Raw genomic sequence first — 18,505 nt, 5'->3', positions numbered from 1 at the left:
CAACGGGGGGCGTTTGTGTTCTATTGAATAACACAAATATATCCCAGATAATATACACTCTGCAAACATAACAGGAGCATTAAACAACCTACGGAATCTGCAAAATGTCATGGCACATGACCACCCAGATCCTAACTCTTCTTGGTTAGATTGGATGCTCACAGGGGGATGGATAAATCTGTTTAAGGTTCTCTTAGTTGCAGTAATAGCATGCATGGGCCTTCTGTGTCTCCTGTCAATATGTATTATCCCATGTTGCAAATGCATGGTACAAAGAATAGTAACTCAGTTAGTCACGGTGGCATATGCAACACTGAACCAGATGGAAATGCACAAAAATGAAGGGGACAATTATGATGACATGTTGTAAATAAATCACATCAAAAGCCTGAGTGTACTCATACATTGTATTTCATAAAATGACCTTACAGCAGAAAATCGAAAGAAGTTGTTGCTTAAGTAAAATGAGAAAAAGTACAATGATGACATAAACAGGGCAGATTTTTTAATTCTTTTATTTTTATGATTTCAAGTATTATTCTTTTATTTTTATGATTTCAAGTATTAATCAACATTTAACTTTTAATGGTCGCCGAGGGCGGCGGGGCCGTATGAGTATTTCCCACAAAATATAATCTGTTTACCGTCCGTGGGTTTTCGCTCATACAGAGTATTTTTCTTACTCGTTTTTATATTAAATGTTTTTACTTGTGATAAAAGGAGGGACTGTTGGATGGGTGCAAAAACTTGTTATCACTCATGTAAAAACTTTGTGTTGCAAGGCACCTGCACTATGCCTTCCTCCCTGTGTGTGTGAGATCATTGTTATCTCTGTGTGAACCAGCCTCCTTTCTGTCTCACACACATACACCCTGTCTGAACTGTCTGTTGAATTGTGTATATAAATAAAGAGATAGGGTGTCAAAACTTTGTAGTTTCACTGCAAAGTGGGCTACCCTTGCTGCAAGTAACTCTGACTGTATCGTTCTTACCTCTGAGTTGACTAAATAATACCTAACATGGCCCCACCGTCCAAAAAAGTAACGTGATGTTTTTAAATCTGGCATTTGTATGTCAAACAGACACAATGACAGTCTTGACTGCTGCTCAGTCTATGACTTTTATCATACTCAGAGTGAAAGACGAGAGCCAGAGAAGGCTGCACGCAGCAAGACAAAATACTTTGAATAAGTACAGGAGAGAGAGGGAGGCTATGGAGCAGTATCAAAGTGAAGGACAGAAGCTAGAGGACATGTGAGGGTATGCTAATGCTACATAAACCTAGCTTGCTATTTTAGTCATATACACAATAAGACCATCATAGAACAATGTAACGGTAGAAGATATCAGTTATTAAAATATGCTGTGACTAGTGACACCGCCCCCTTCCCAATCAGTGACCGACAGTGTTCTGAAGTTGCATTTTCAGAATAGATTGACTTGCTTGGAACAGCAAGCAAGCATGTACTAAAAATAGCAAAGGTTCCATGCAACCGCTACTAATGCCTCTTTTTCACTAGTGTACAGGTCCTTCTCAAAATATTAGCATATTGTGATAAAGTTCATTATTTTCCATAATGTCATGATGAAAATTTAAAATTCATATACTTTAGATTCATTGCACACTAACTGAAATATTTCAGGTCTTTTATTGTCTTAATACGGATGATTTTGGCATACAGCTCATGAAAACCCAAAATTCCTATCTCACAAAATTAGCATATTTCATCCGACCAATAAAAGAAAAGTGTTTTTAATACAAAAAACGTCAACCTTCAAATAATCATGTACAGTTATGCACTCAATACTTGGTCGGGAATCCTTTTGCAGAAATGACTGCTTCAATGCGGCGTGGCATGGAGGCAATCAGCCTGTGGCACTGCTGAGGTCTTATGGAGGCCCAGGATGCTTCGATAGCGGCCTTTAGCTCATCCAGAGTGTTGGGTCTTGAGTCTCTCAACGTTCTCTTCACAATATCCCACAGATTCTCTATGGGGTTTAGGTCAGGAGAGTTGGCAGGCCAATTGAGCACAGTGATACCATGGTCAGTAAACCATTTACCAGTGGTTTTGGCACTGTGAGCAGGTGCCAGGTCGTGCCGAAAAATGAAATCTTCATCTCCATAAAGCTTTTCAGCAGATGGAAGCATGAAGTGCTCCAAAATCTCCTGATAGCTAGCTGCATTGACCCTGCCCTTGATAAAACACAGTGGACCAACACCAGCAACTGACACGGCACCCCAGACCATCACTGACTGTGGGTACTTGACACTGGACTTCTGGCATTTTGGCATTCCTTCTCCCCAGTCTTCCTCCAGTCTCTGGCACCTTGATTTCCGAATGACATGCAGAATTTGCTTTCATCTGAAAAACGTACTTTGGACCACTGAGCAACAGTCCAGTGCTGCTTCTCTGTAGCCCAGGTCTGGGGAATGCGGCACCTGTAGCCCATTTCCTGCACACGCCTGTGCACGGTGGCTCTGGATGTTTCTACTCCAGACTCAGTCCACTGCTTCCGCAGGTCCCCCAAGGTCTGGAATCGGTCCTTCTCCAAAATCTTCCTCAGGGTCCGGTCACCTCTTCTCGTTGTGCATCGTTTTCTGCCACACTTTTTCCTTCCCACAGACTTCCCACTGAGGTGTCTTGATACAGCACTCTAGGAACAGCCTATTCGTTCAGAAATTTCTTTTTGTGTCTTACCCTCTTGCTTGAGGATGTCAATAGTGGCCTTCTGGACAGCAGTCAGGTCGGCAGTCTTACCCATGATTGGGGTTTTGAGTGATGAACCCTGGATGGGAGTTTTAAAGGCCCCAGGAATCTTTTGCAGGTGTTTAGAGTTAACTCGTTGATTCAGATGATTAGGTTCATAGCTCGTTTAGAGACGCTTTTAATGATATGCTAATTTTGTGAGATAGGAATTTTGGGTTTTCATGAGCTGTATGCCAAAATCATCCGTATTAAGACAATAAAAGACCTGAAATATTTCAGTTAGTGTGCAATGAATCTAAAATATATGAATGTTAAATTTTTATCATGACATTATGGAAAATAATAAACTTTATCACAATATGCTAATATTTTGAGAAGGACCTGTATACTCAGCGCACTTCAGCATGGCTCTACTCGCTTTTTAGGCTTTTCATTTATTCAAACCAGCTCAATACAAACCACGTTGAGCAGGTACTATAGAAAAGGGGCAATAGCTATTGGCTGAGGTTTAGCCTGTTTTCTCTGTAAGAGCAGAGAATACAAGGAATGAGAAGGAGTAGTTGCCACTTTGTTTCATGACTCACTGAAGTGTAAAAAGGTGTTCTGTGGCAAGTTTGAATCATTTGAATATCTGGCTGTCCAGGTAAAGGGTCAAGTCATGTTTCAGGTTTAAATGCCTCCGAAATCCCAAAAAAACCAAACAGATTTTAATTACCTACTATCTGTGACATGATTACAACTGTTTACTCAATGTGGGAGACTTCAACATCCATGCTGACAACACCCAAGACAGAAGGGCAAAAGAACTATGTGATACACTTAAAAATGTTGGTTTGACTCAACATGTTAAACAGCCAACACACAAATGGGGAATATTTGGGCCTTGTCCCAATACTCGCACTTCCACCCTTGTGTCCCTGAATTGCGCGTTCCCACTGATGGGTTCGAGTGCGTAGTGTGTCCCAATTCTCCAGAGTGGTCCTTAGCCCCCCCCTCCCTTTGTGCCCTCAATGCGGGCTTCGCCGAAGTATATTACCCACAACCGTCAACGTAACCAGCCATCGAGTCAGAATAATAAGAACTACGTAAACTTTAGACAGCAAGCCAACAAATATTTCTTTTACTGGTTTTCCAGGCTCAACATTGTAAGATACCACTGGGTTCAGAGTGAGTCTGGGCAGTCAGTAGGTCATAACACTGAAGTTACCTTTCAAACAAACACTGGCGCACCAAGAGTCTGGTGTATAAGCCTCCTTCACTTCCTGCACTTTATTCTCCTCAAAACAATTGCTTGTTGCAGTTTTAAATAGTTTTTTTAGCAGCAAGACTGTGAAAACAGCGCTGGTTCCTGCGCTTTTTGATGTTGCAATTACAGTGCAGAGGTGCAAGTCGATGACGTAACCCCTACTGTCCCAATTCTCCAATTTTGCATGCTTGTAACCTGCGCACTTCAACCCCTACACGCACTTGTACAAAGTAAACACTTCATAGAGGGTGTAGTGTGGGTATTGGGACAGGGCCTTGGACGTCTTCATCACTAGGGGTCTTAACATTTTCAATGTCTCTGTAACTGATGTTGCCTTATCTGTCACGTTTTCTGTCCGAAAGCATCATTTATACTGATTAAATTAGCAAAAGAGATATTATAAGCAAATGCAGTTTTAAGGACAATGCAACTGAAACCTTTAACCAGGTTTACTCTTCCATTTCCACCTTTCCTGTAACTCAGTAGATTAGCTGGTAGATAACTTCCATTCTAAAATTTCAGACATCTTTGATTCCAACAAGGTGGTAAAAAGAAATATCCCTGGAGAAAGGCTCCAAATCAGAGCAGGGGTGATGAAAGGTTCACTATGACACCTATGAAGACAGACTTCACAGATATAATCTACAACTGAAAAATACAAGATAATCTTTTTTTTCTGAAATCATTAACAAACATGCTCGTGTCTTGTTTGACACGGTCGACAGGTTAATAAACCCTTCTGTGTCTGCAGCATTATAACTCCACAATACCAGGGCTTGCATTGAATTTGCCAACTTATTTACTGAGAATCCAGTTTGATTTGATTTGATTCAAATAATAAATGTATTCCTTTTGTTAGATGTTTTCCTCCAGGCCTTAAAAACAGCAATTATCAAACCGCTGTTGAAAAACAAAAAGTCGGACAAGTTCTTGTTTTATAATCTTGCTCATTATTCAGCCATTAAAAATGTTCAAATGACCAACTGATTTAACAATTTCCAGTCAGGTTTTCATGTTCGCCACTGGACCAAGACTGCCCTTATCAAGGTTTTCAATGGCATCGACATAAATGGGGACTGTGCAAGAACCACAGTGTTGGTGTTAATGGGCCTCATTTGACACTGTTGACCACAGCATATTACTGGAGCACCTGGAAAACTGGATCGGTCTTACTGGTACAGCACTTGACTGGTTTGAGTCTAAACTGAAGGAAAAGGACTTTTTTGTGTCAGTAGGAAACTTTACATAGAACACCACAAAAATCACCAGTGGTATTCCTCAAGGTTCCATTTTAGGGCCCTCCTTTTCGTCATCTCCATGCTCCCCCTAGCTCAGATCATAACAAACAACAAGATAAGTTACCAATACTATGCAGACCATAGCTCTAGATTACTATGTCACCAAAAGACTATGAACCTATTCTAGCATTGGCTAGATCCATAGAACAAATCAATGTGTAGATGTGACATGACTTTCTCCAGTTGAATAGTAATTATTTTTTGACCAAAGGAGGAGCTTTAGTTACCTCCGGAAACCACTGATCAGGCCCTGTATTAACTGTGGAAATGAATATTTTGGACATTACATGTGTAATGTCCTTGAAAATCTGCCACAATAATGCACTCAACAGAAACTGGAAACTCTGATGTTCTGAATTTCAAATAAGGAAAATCTGAGTGATCCCAGAGACTCTTTGATATATCTAAATCAGGGCTCCTCAATTAAAATAATAGGAGGTTCACGTCCTCCCTCATCCAAACACGCTACAGGTTTTTAAACTACTGATCAATTATTCATATCCCCATGAAATCATATGCTGAACAGAAAAGAGCAACCCAATTTAAACACTAATATTAAACAGACTTCGAATGGCACACTTGAGATGAGTCTGTGCAACTTGGTATAATTCTGCTCTCCTTGTTGTGCTTGTGGCAGGCATGGTAATTTGTTTAACCTTTTCCTTAAGTTGTTGTCCTTCTTTTCCATCTTAAAGTGTTTCTCCCACAGCTTCCATGCAATCTTTGAACATTTCAGTTAATTAAAGGATTTTTGTGTTTTCCAAAATCCACTGTACTAACAGTGAACACTCGTATGCTCACTGTTGTGCTGTAAGAGACTGTATGCTTCTGTCCATTCATCTTTAAATGTGTGATTTTACCAGTCCACTTTACGTACTTTGGATGAAGCCATTTTCTTTTACTCACTCATCTGTGCACCACAAAGTCATTGTACTATCAGCAAGCTCCCAGTAACTTAGCAACCCGCATAGCTTCTTCTTTGTCTTTTTCAGGGGGTTGACATACAACGATGTGGTGCATTACTGCCACCAGCTGGCATGGAGTGTGGACCAGAATGTCGCTAACCTACATAACTGTCCGTCGCGCCTGTTCAAAAGTCAGACGTGGCAGCTGGCAGGAATAAAATGTTTATATTTACATAGTAAATGAGAAAATGCTTTGCGGTTAGGGTAGCAGCAGCAGCCCTGACTGAAACAGCTCATTGCCTGATTTGCATCATGTGCAGCCCCGGGCCAGACGCTCCGCAGGGCTATACCATATTAACACAAGATGCAACGCAAGTGAAATTAGACATTGTTGGACAACATGCAGTAATATATAAATGTTTAAAATCAGGTTGGGTCCGGATTGAACGGCATGTGGATGCGGATCCAGACCCTGGTCCGCTAATACGTGACCTCTGATCTAAATCTTAATGTGGGAAACAAGGTGATTTCCACCTCCGAGTTCTGCTGCATTGTTACTCTGTTATAAAAGGGAAAGAAAGGCTGGAAAATAATCACTAACCTTACAAGCACTAAAAGTAGTATTATTTCTTTTTAAACAGGAACCTAAAAGGACCACAAATGTTAAGTTGTCCGCTGCTGTTTGTGCATTTACGAAGTGTCAAGTTAAATGTTGAAATATGAATGAGCCAGTTTTGTGTGACCACCTGGGGGCAGCAAAGGTAGCATCTTTTCAAGTTGTTTTCAGCTGTATCACAGTAAAATCATTAAGTGTGAGTGTGGTCAAACTAAACAATGAACAGCGGAACATGCCTGTAAAAAGTGATTGTTATCTACCTTGGGTTCTGGGGGAAATAGAGCTTTGCTGAGGCGGTACAGGTTCCCTATGTTCATCTGGATGCTGGTGTTGGTGAAGCGCAACTCATGGAAGCTGGTGGAGTTATCCCGAGGACAGATATCGCTTTCACCAGAGAAGGGAGAGATGGTGATAGTGTTCTTCAGCTCCGACTGCGGCAGGTTATCACTGATTCCACCGTCTACATAGCGCTGCACACACACAGGGAAACAGGGAAATACAGGAATACAGGGAAAAACAAATGATTAGCTTCTAGTTTAGTTTCAGCACTGACAATTCAAAGCAGTTCACATTAACCTATTCATACTGCCCCATACAGTGTCAGTAGGTAAAGTGGGGTTCAGTGTCTTACCCAGACACGTGGAAGGGAATAAGATGGAATGAAACTAGCAACCTTTGACCATCTTCCAATCCACACCAGTTACTACTGCTCTACACAGTAATGAGGTGAAGCCCTTTTTGACATTCTTTCAAACCCACAAACTAAGGATTGCTCTTCCAATGATTACTTGTTCTGTTTGTCGGGTTTGAACCTCTTTGTTTCTTAAATTAGTCCAACTGATCATCATTTTGTGACCACATTTTCTGGATTTTATCAGCATCTGGCCTGTTCTATGAGTTGAATCTTTTTTTAATGTGTCCCATCTAGCAGAGTAGAGAAGAAGCCCAATAGATTTACTTTAACAAGTGGAGCATTACGGCTAACGCTATAATGTTCCGCTTGATATACAGATATATATATATATATACATAAAAAAAACTGTTATTAGAAACTGCTTTGGAATTATTTCCATTGCAATAGACACAGAGACGGAAACGAAAAGAAAAAAATGCAAGAAAAAGAAAGAGGTTGGGCAAAAAGGAAAAAGGGAGAGAAGGAGAAAAAAAATAGAGAGAATGAAGGAAGACAACATACTGGAAGACTGCTTCAACACCTGCAGAAACATATACAACAGCACAACAGGAATGTAGAGAGCTAATAAGTTACTATTGCAAGATGTATTTGGCGGTAACTGTGTCTCAATATAGAACATCTGTGTATCTGTAAACACCTATGGGTGTAAGTGTGTGTGTGTGTGCCTATGTGTATAAGGTTTCTGTTTAAAAATATGCAATAGCCGGGACTACTGCGACCCCCACAGCAAAGGAGAGCTCTAGGGGAACAACCCAGCAGCCACAGTGCAGAAGCCCCACGGAGCTGCAGCGATGAGCCCACAGGCCCGGCTGGCAGCCGTCTACCCCGGAGCAGATCCAGCCATGGACCCAGAGACCCAAGACCCTGGGGCACCCCAAGCAGAGGCTGGACAGTGCCAGGGGGCTCAGGGCGCCAGCCACCAGGTCCCCATACATACTCCACAGTCCCAGGTCCAGGTATCGATACCACAGAGGGGAAACCAGCCCCTGGACCCAGGAGGTGGTCCCCTTCCGGAGACAGACAGACTGCCCCAGAACCAGCTAAGAATAGTGCTGACACTGCCCGAACCCAAACGACCCCAGTCCAGACCCCAACCCCCTGCTTCGACCCCAGCCCCCAACGACTCCCGTCCACATCCGGAGAGGGGGCCACAAACAAAAAAGGTGTCTACCTGGTCCAAACGAGCCTGCCAACCAGAGCCGTCCCAGGATGAAACAGTCCCAATGCCCCAATGAATTCCAATTTCAACCCCATGGGCCCTCCACATCCCACGAACCCCAAAAGGAATTTTCCCACAGGGCCACTCCCAACCAGGACACAGATATCGGACACATGCCCCCAAAACCTAATGGCTTGAATACTCTCCCCACAGGGGCACACCCACACAGATGAGCTCCACCTCCAAAAAGCCGATGAAGACACATCCACAAAACGCAAGCTCCATACACGGCCCCGCTCCAGGCACCCCGCAGCATCCTGCCCTCCACCATACAGAGCGCTGCGATGGCAAGGCAAGGGCCCCCCACAATGCTATCCCAGCCTCCGCCCACAAGCGCAACAGAGCAGACACCACCGAGCACCGTACCCACAACGGACCCCCGACCCCAACCCAAGATGGGACAAACTTACCCAGCAAGATGTCCCCGGCCGGTGGCATGGACTGGGGCCAGCGGCCCCCACCATGTCCCCGCAACCAGACAAACACACCCTTGACAGGTTGCCAGTCCATCACAGGGCAACACAGACACACACAAGACAAACAGCCATGCACACACCCATTCACACCTAAGGGCAATATAGAGAGACCAATTAACCTAACAGTCGTGTTTTTGGACTGAGGGAGGAAGCCGGAGTTCCCGGAGAGAACCCACGCATGCACGGGGAGAACATGCAAACTCCATGCAGAAAGACTCCCGGCTGATAGTTGAACCCAGGACCTTCTTGCTGTAAGGCAACAGTGTTAGCAGCTGAATCACCGTGCAGTGTAGGAGCAGCATGATGCAAAAGAGCATCTATTTCCACTAAAATGTTGTACCATCACTGGTTCAATGTCACAAAGAGCTATTTCAGTTTTTAAATTTTGCTATTAATGTCCCACCCCTGCAGTTAATAATCCGCTACAAACTGGAACGTATTTAACTTGGCCAGCTCCTTGCCGCTGAAGATAGTTATTGCAGATATGCTTATATCCAACAAGGCTGAAAGCTTTACTGCCGGCTGGCCTGAGTAGGCAGGTGGGAGCTTTCTACCGATTTTGCAAACCATCAGTCTAGGAGTGCTTTTACTATCCTCTCAACCTGACTTCTTTTTGCACTGTGCAGTAAGTTCTCACGTCAATGTTCCTCATAGCACACACTGTAAACTGTTCAGCCCTACTCTGTGAATGAGACATTATTAACTAGTCTACTGTTATAGAACATATAAGCTGTCATTCTTTTTCACTATGAACGCATTTACCCAGAGATTTCTGTAATGAACTATCTTGCTTCCATTTTGTAAAACAAGTCAGATTAAAATAAGGTTTTCCATTACACTGAAGTCTCAGTGTTAGGTTTATTCTCATTCAAACAGTTGTAAACTCCCACTTGGTCAGTGAAAAAAAGCTGAAAGTCTTTGTTTTTCAAAGTACCAGCTACAGAAAGTAGGGCCATACAGGTCCTTCTCAAAATATTAGCATATTGTGATAAAGTTAATTATTTTCCATAATGTCATGATGAAAATTAAACATTCATATATTTTAGATTCTTTGCACACTAACTGAAATATTTCAGGTATTTTATTGTCTTAATACAGATGATTTTGGCATACAACTCATGAAAACCCAAAATTCATATCTCACAAAATTAGCATATCATTAAAAGTGTCTCTAAACGAGCTATGAACCTAATCATCTGAATCAACGAGTTAACTCTAAACACCTGCAAAAGATTCCTGAGGCCTTTAAAACTCCCAGCCTGGTTCATCACTCAAAACCCCAATCATGGGTAAGACTGCCGACCTGACTGCTGTCCAGAAGGCCACTATTGACACCCTCAAGCAAGAGGGTAAGACACAGAAATAAATTTCTGAACGAATAGGCTGTTCCCAGAGTGCTGTATCAAGGCACCTCAGTGGGAAGGAAAAAGTGTGGCAGAAAACGCTGCACAACGAGAAGAGGTGACCGGACCCTGAGGAAGATTGTGGAGAAGGGCCGATTCCAGACTTTGGGGGACCTGCAGAAGCAGTGGACTGAGTCTGGAGTAGAAACATCCAGAGCCACCGTGCACAGGCGTGTGCAGGAAATGGGCTACAGGTGCCGCATTCCCCAGGTCAAGCCACTTTTGAACCAGAAACAGCGGCAGAAACGCCTGACCTTGGCTACAGAGAAGCAGCACTGGACTGTTGCTCAGTGGTCCAAAGTACTTTTTTCGGATGAAAGCAAATTCTGCATGTCATTCGGAAATCAAGGTGCCAGAGTCTGGAGGAAGACTGGGGAGAAGGAAATGCCAAAATGCCAGAAGTCCAGTGTCAAGTACCCACAGTCAGTGATGGTCTGGGGTGCCGTGTCAGCTGCTGGTGTTGGTCCACTGTGTTTTATCAAGGGCAGGGTCCATGCAGCTAGCTATAACGAGATTTTGGAGCACTTCATGCTTCCATCTGCCTCCATGCCACGCCGCATTGAAGCAGTCATTTCTGCAAAAGGAATCCTGACCAAGTATTGAGTGCATAACTGTACATGATTATTTGAAGGTTGACGTTTTTTGTATTAAAAACACTTTTCTTTTATTGGTTGGATGAAATATGCTAATTTTGTGAGATAGGAATTTTGGGTTTTCATGAGCTTTATGCCAAAATCATCTGTATTAAGACAATAAAAGACCTGAAATATTTCAGTTATTGTGCAATGAATCTAAAATATATGAATGTTAAATTTTCATCATGACATTATGGAAAATAATGAACTTTATCACAATATGCTAATATTTTGAGAAGGACCTGTATAGGAATGCAGGTCACAGTAAGCACTGGACACACATACACATGCTAAGGCGTACTAGTGGCATAATGTTGGATTTACAGCAAGCAGACCTACTTTATATTAAATCCAGGGTCTTGATCATTTATCCAAAGGACTTCATTTCCCCACAGCTGAGCCCTAGTGCAGAGTGCAGTACACCAAATGAGCTCTGATTTGTGAAAAATTAATTTTGAATCAATAAATGAATATCAATGACCTCAATCATTACAGCTAAGAGAGGAACAAAAGGTTGTGCAGAAAATATAAATACGCTGTATATCCCAGTTCAATATGTAACACAGAAGAGACAGTCACAATCCACAGAGGAATTTAAACATTGTTGGAAGAACTTACATACCAAGTAACAGAAAATGAGTGACGCATTGCAAAGGTTAGCTAGAAGAGCTTTAAAGCAACATAAGTTTTCACTAAGTTTCCAACTTCTTAATAATTTTATTCTAAATAATCACTTTTCTTTTAATGCTTTCACAAATGACATCCAACTTAGATCCACAAGAATCCAAGTGTGAAATGCTTTCTAGCAGAGCACTGCAAAGCAATATGACACATGAGTCTTTTTTTATTACACTTAATGTTTCAGACTATTAAACAAATCTTAATATCAGACAAAGAAACAAAGATAAATATAAAAAACTGTTTTAAAATGATAATTTCAATTAGCAATGGAAAAAATCTACCCAAACAAACTTGGCTCTATGTGAAAAAGTAATTGCCTTCTAAACCTTGCAATTGGTTGTGCCACCCATGGCAGCACCATCAAGTTGTGTAAACCTTGAGTCTACTACATTACTGTAGAGGGATTTTGGCGCACTCTGCTCTGCACAATTATTTTAATTCAACCTCATTGGATGGTTTCCAAGGTTGGACTATACAGGTCCTTCTCAAACAATTAGCATATTGTGATAAAGTTAATTATTTTCTATAATGTAATGATGAAAATGTAACATTCATATATTTTAGATTCATTGCACACTAACTGAAATATTTCAGGTCTTTTATTGTCTTAATACAGATGATTTTGGCATACAGCTCATGAAAACCCAAAATTTCTATCTCACAAAATTAGCATATTTCATCCGACCAATAAAAGAAGAGTGTTTTTAATACAAACAATGTCAACCTTCAAATAATCATGTACAGTTATGCACTCAATACTTGGTCGGGAATCCTTTGGCAGAAATGACTGCTTCAATGCGGCGTGGCATGGAGGCAATCAGCCTGTGGCACTGCTGAGGTCTTATGGAGGCCCAGGATGCTTCGATAGCGGCCTTTAGCTCATCCAGAGTGTTGGGTCTTGAGTCTCTCAACGTTCTCTTCACAATATCCCACAGATTCTCTATGGGGTTCAGGTCGGGAGAGTTGGCAGGCCAATTGAGCACAGTGATACCCTGGTCAGTAAACCATTTACCAGTGGTTTTGGCACTGTGAGCAGGTGCCAGGTCGTGCTGAAAAAGGAAATCTTCATCTCCATAAAGCTTTTCAGCAGATGGAAGCATGAAGTGCTCCAAAATCTCCTGATAGCTAGCTGCATTGACCCTGCCCTTGATAAAACACAGTGGACCAACACCAGCAGCTGACACGGCACCCCAGACCATCACTGACTGTGGGTACTTGACACTGGACTTCCGGCATTTCCTTCTCCCCAGTCTTCCTCCAGACTCTGGCACATTGATTTCCGAATGACATGCAGAATTTGCTTTCATCCGAAAAAAGTACTTTGGACCACTGAGCAACAGTCCAGTGCTGCTTCTCTGTATCCCAGGTCAGGCGCTTCTGCCGCTGTTTCTGGTTCAAAAGTGGCTTGACCTGGGGAATGCGGCACCTGTAGCCCATTTCCTGCACACGCCTGTGCACGGTGGCTCTGGATGTTTCTACTCCAGACTCAGTCCACTGTTTCCGCAGGTCCCCCAAGGTCTGGAATCGGCCCTTCTCCATAATCTTCCTCAGGGTCCGGTCACCTCTTCCTGTTGTGCAGCGTTTTCTGCCACACTTTTTCCTTCCCACAGACTTCCCACTGAGGTGCCTTGATACAGCACTCTGGGAACAGCCAATTCGTTCAGAAATTTCTTTCTGTGTCTTACCCTCTTGCTTGAGGGTGTCAATAGTGGCCTTCTGGACAGCAGTCAGGTCGGCAGTCTTACCCATGATTGGGGTTTTGAGTGATGAACCAGGCTGGGAGTTTTAAAGGCCTCAGGAATCTTTTGCAAGTGTTTAGAGTTAACTCGTTGATTCAGATGATTAGGTTCATAGCTCGTTTAGAGACCCTTTTAATAATATGCTAATTTTGTGAGATAGGAATTTTGGGTTTTCATGAGCTGTATGCCAAAATCATCCGTATTAAGACAATAAAAGACCTGAAATATTTCAGTTAGTGTGCAATGAATCTAAAATATATGAATGTTAAATTTTCATCATGACATTTCTAGAAAATAATGAACTTTATCACAATATGCTAATTTTTTGAGAAGGACCTGTAAATGCCAAATTGAAATGGTTAGTCCAATGCCCTGCCCTTTGACTGGGAAAGCTTGATCTCATCCCACAAGAGACAAATACCCACAGCTCACTACAAGCTCTAAACAAGTGGACCGCAAAGAGTTAACGTGTTTATGAGTTTTAGGTGTACCACCTCCACCTCGAAGTAAACATGTGCACTAGTACAACTTACAGAGCACTACTTCATTAATATATCCACTACCAGTCAAACATTTGGACACACCTTTGTCATTCAATGACTTTTCCTTATTCTTATTACATTCTACATTTTAGATACATAGTTTCGATGTCCAATGAGCTAACCCCTCCCTCCTACTTCCCTATGTCTGAAGGGATTACTCAATTCATCTCTCCATCCAGCGGGTCCGGACTTCCCTAAACCTGGTAGATCTTACTAAGCAGGTTAACTGAAAGTTCTATTTAAGCTGGTGTCGGGAAATGACACACCTAACCTCTAACAGCCTTCATACAAAAGTCTCGCCCTTCTTCAACTGGAGGTCTGGACTACTGAGTAGCCCACAGCAGTCATTCACACTTCGACAGTCACTTCTGTTCACGGCTGCTCATTCCCTAATATTACAACTGGCTCTAGGTATATATGGGCTAGGTTAATTTTAGTGGCTTGGCACGAGCCCCAAGGGCACTGTTTTAACAAATTTGGCTAAGGCAACCTATAAAAACCTCCTAAAATGTCTTAGAAACAGGCAACAAGACTTTCTATCACCAATGAAAAACCAAAAATAAGGTGACTCAATTAAGTGAATGTCCACAATTTAACTAGAATTTTATATGCTTTCTTTAATTAGTAACGCTTACGCAGGGGTCAGTAACAGCTTAAATTCAGGAACACATAATAATTTCAATAATAGAAATGAATCAATCAACTCAACCTGTGTTACTCTGATGCTGAAACTTAATATGACTTAATCTTCATTTTTCTTCCTCTAAGTGGATAGTGTAGAATATAAACTATCTATGTGTGTAATATAAACTATCTATGTGTGTAACTGGAATGTGTGGAAATAGGGGGGTCAAGCTTAGGGAGTGAAGCATAGAAGGGGCCTAGGGGAGTGAAAACATAGGGAGTGAGAAGCATAGAGTGCAAGGTCATAAATTAGAAGAGGACAGGGAAGGCCAGAGACAGGGGAGGATGAGTTGCATGTTACAATCAGAAGTATTCCTTATTTGGACCTAAGGGACTGTTATGTTATGTTATACATGTGTGACATGATATATCTATATGTTGAACACACCCTTGAGACTGAATAAAATGAGCTGAAAGCAAGAGTTGATTAGAGTTGGGTTTGCAGCTGCTTGGCTCTCCATCTCTCACTCTGCAGAGGCGAACATAAGTAGATTGTACTTGTGTTTATTTCACTCTTTGAAACCTGTACCCAAATCAACGTACCCGGAGAAGCAGAGACGGCTTCAACAATAGGCACTGATGCTCCAGGTTTTGATGGTTAAACAGGAACTTTGTTGTCATACGTCACAGAAGCTTCCAGATGCTGAACAGTTGAAGGAAACCCCGGAGACATAAATGACGTTGATTCAGGACTTCCAGAAGCCTGAAACTTAGAGCGATCAGCTGTTCACCGATCAAGTTAACTTCTGTTGTCTGGATAAAAAGGCTGTAGATGAAATCAGATTCTTAATTTTGAGACACAGTCCTTCCAGGCCACACGGGTTGATCCTCTTTTTAATGCAGTCGATCAGCAGGGCTGTGTCTCTGTTCCTTTTTCATCTGAGCGTCTTTTCTCCGTCCGATCTTGTTCGCCGGTCTGCTGCGAGGACACAACCGCAGTTCCCTTTTTTAGCATTGCTTTTATAGTGCAGATGCTCTCACTGGTCAGCCCTTTGTTAGTCTTCTCAGTTATCGCGCAACATACTTTTGCCCAGTACGTTATTGCTCAATACTTAGTCATGGTCATCTGGTGCAGTTTTTTGGCCTTGAAGATTCCAGTAATAGCTACGCAGCTGGCTGTAGACTCATCCTCCCTTCCTTGCGTTGGTCTTCAAAAGATTTGCTGTCAGCATGCAGCTGGCTCTCGTCACTCCTAGTCATCCTACAGTTCTCTCCCTAATCTGCTCAGACTTAAACTTTACACAGTCTTACACATTCTATTCTCAGCTTTCTGCATTTACTTTAAAACAGTTACAAAACCATCACTTCATTCCTTTTATTCATACATCACAAATGATCAACATTATATCTCTTTCATATATAGCTGATTGAGAATTTTTAAACCTAAATGTTTTTTATTTTAATTATCAGTTCTCAATCATATTTCAATCATACGTCTTTCAACTTGATAATTAAGGATGACTCATTTCATTTAATACTTGTAGAAAATGGAAAATCATTATACATCATTTCTTTGGTTACACTTCAAAAGATAAGACAGTTAATATGTAGCTCCACACAGGCCTCTCCAGTCTCTCAGTCCCAGAATATGAGAATATGCTTGTTTCACTCTACTGCTCCAACTGTGTATTTTAATAATTATTGCAGATTACACAAAAGGATATTTATTGTAATGTTTATGGATTTAACTGTGAGCAGTTAATAAATGTTGCATGGATTACATGGGAAGATCTCACCTTATTTTGACAATAGTCAAAACATCATAACTATGAAGAAAAACTATACAGGAATATGCAGCAAACAAAACAAATCCTGAAATAACTCAAAATATCTTTTATATTTTAGATTCTTGCTTTGATTACTACTTTGCACAGTTTTGGCATTCTCTCGATGAGCTTTATGAGGTAGTCACCTGAAATGGTTGTCCAACAGTCTTGAAGGAGATCCCAGAGGTATGAGGAAAATCAAGACAACCATTCAATGAGAAGGTGTGTCCAAACGTTGGAGTGGTAGTGTATATATAAACATACAGTCTTCAGTCAACAATCACATTGTGGTCTTTTTCATGAACAGTTCTTATCTACTATCTGACTTAACAGTTTACAGTTTAAACTGATCTTCAACCCAACAGGATAATATAGACCTTATATAGACCAGCTGTCTGAAAAACTAAAGTTTTCAATAAATGCAGTTCTTATTCCTCAAATAAACACATTCACATAGAACAGATAAGTGACACTTAACCTCACTCTGAGCCTGCAGGCAATGCACACTCTGGAAAGTACACAATGTACATTATCTATACAAAACACATGAAGAAGACTTTGGGTAAATAAAGCCTGAACGTATGATAACTTTGTCACAAATAATCCATCCGGCTGTCTGTTTTTAGGTCTTTTTTTAGGCAATTTTACAAATACACAAAAAGTGGAAAGCTTTGAAAAAAAAAAATAGAAACAAAAACTGTGAGATCTCTGCTGGCTGGTTCTGGCACTTCATTGTTCTCAGCTGCAACTCATCCAGCTAATGAGCTCATGGCTTTTTAAGACAGCTGCTGACACAGTCTGTTGCTGGAACATAGTCTCTGTTATGTGGACTTCTGTCAGCCTGCCTGATCGCTTGTTGTCCTGCCTTTCTGTCGATCTGCCCATCTGTCTGCCTGCCTGTCGCCATATGGAACTCTTCTTCAGGAAACCTGCACTGTAAATATTTCCACCGCCAGAACACTCTCTCTCTGCTCGGATCCTTGGGGCTTCCTCATCCTCTGGCTTCTAACAACTCTAATCAAGGTCTACCTAAGTTGGAACAATAAAACCTCATTTCAATCTAATTCTGTGCATCGAATCTGTGTCATCTTCTGATATGGTTATATTTCGACAACCTGAGTAAATTAATGATAGTATGTTCCAGCCAGCAGACATGTCGAAAAACAAATCAGATGAAGATGAACAGACCTCCTGGAGGGAACGCCTCCAATCCACTGAGACCATGCTTCAACAGTTGCTACAACAACAAAGGACGACAGATGCCCATCTCACGGAACTTGGTGGTATGGTACATGCCTTAAGTGAAATATTAACCAAACTCTCACCCGCTCCTTCCAATCCTCCATCTCGTTCTGAGAATCCTCAGCCACCCACTCGTCCGGAATCCGAGAACCTGATTTCCGTCCGTCTGAACTTTTTGATGGCAACCCTAATAATTTTGGTGGGTTTTCTCTCCAATGTGAGTTGGCTTTTAGTCGTTCCCCCTCCCCTCTCTGTTTCCGACTGCTGCTTCCAAGATCACTTTTATTGTTACCTCCCTAAAAGGATCTGCTTTACGCTGGGCGCACGCTTTTCTCACAACTAACCCTATTGAGTCTCTGAGTTACGCTGTTTTTTTCAGTCACTTCAAGGAAGTCTTTGATCAACCACTCCAACAGGAGACAGCTGCTAAGAAGTTACTTACCCTCAAACAGGGAAAGAGGGCATTGGCGGAGTTCGCCATCGACTTCCGGGTGGCAGCACAGGAGGTGGGTTGGGATGAAGCGGCACTCAAGGGTATTTTTGTGAATTCCCTTACAGATCAGATAAAGGACCAGTTGGTTTTAAGAGATCAACCTGTGAGACTGGATGATTTAATCAAACTGTCAATCCGTATTGACAACCGCCTAAGAG

At 41.9% G+C, this 18,505-nt stretch overlaps 1 protein-coding gene across 1 annotated transcript in view; it reads right to left on the bottom strand.

Moving 5' to 3' along the window:
- The window catches only part of pnpla3 (patatin-like phospholipase domain containing 3), a 48,182-nt gene that overhangs the window by 19,999 nt on the left and 9,678 nt on the right, over window positions 1-18,505 (bottom strand). The window contains exon 4 of the mRNA XM_047390194.1: window positions 7,034-7,243. Within this exon, the coding sequence (XP_047246150.1) occupies window positions 7,034-7,243 (210 nt within the window). The remainder of the gene's footprint in view (window positions 1-7,033; window positions 7,244-18,505) is intronic.

This window comes from Girardinichthys multiradiatus, chromosome 17 (genome assembly GCF_021462225.1).
Source record: "Girardinichthys multiradiatus isolate DD_20200921_A chromosome 17, DD_fGirMul_XY1, whole genome shotgun sequence".
Classification (NCBI taxonomy): Eukaryota; Metazoa; Chordata; class Actinopteri; order Cyprinodontiformes; family Goodeidae; genus Girardinichthys; species Girardinichthys multiradiatus.
This window is presented reverse-complemented; position numbering and strand designations above follow the sequence as displayed.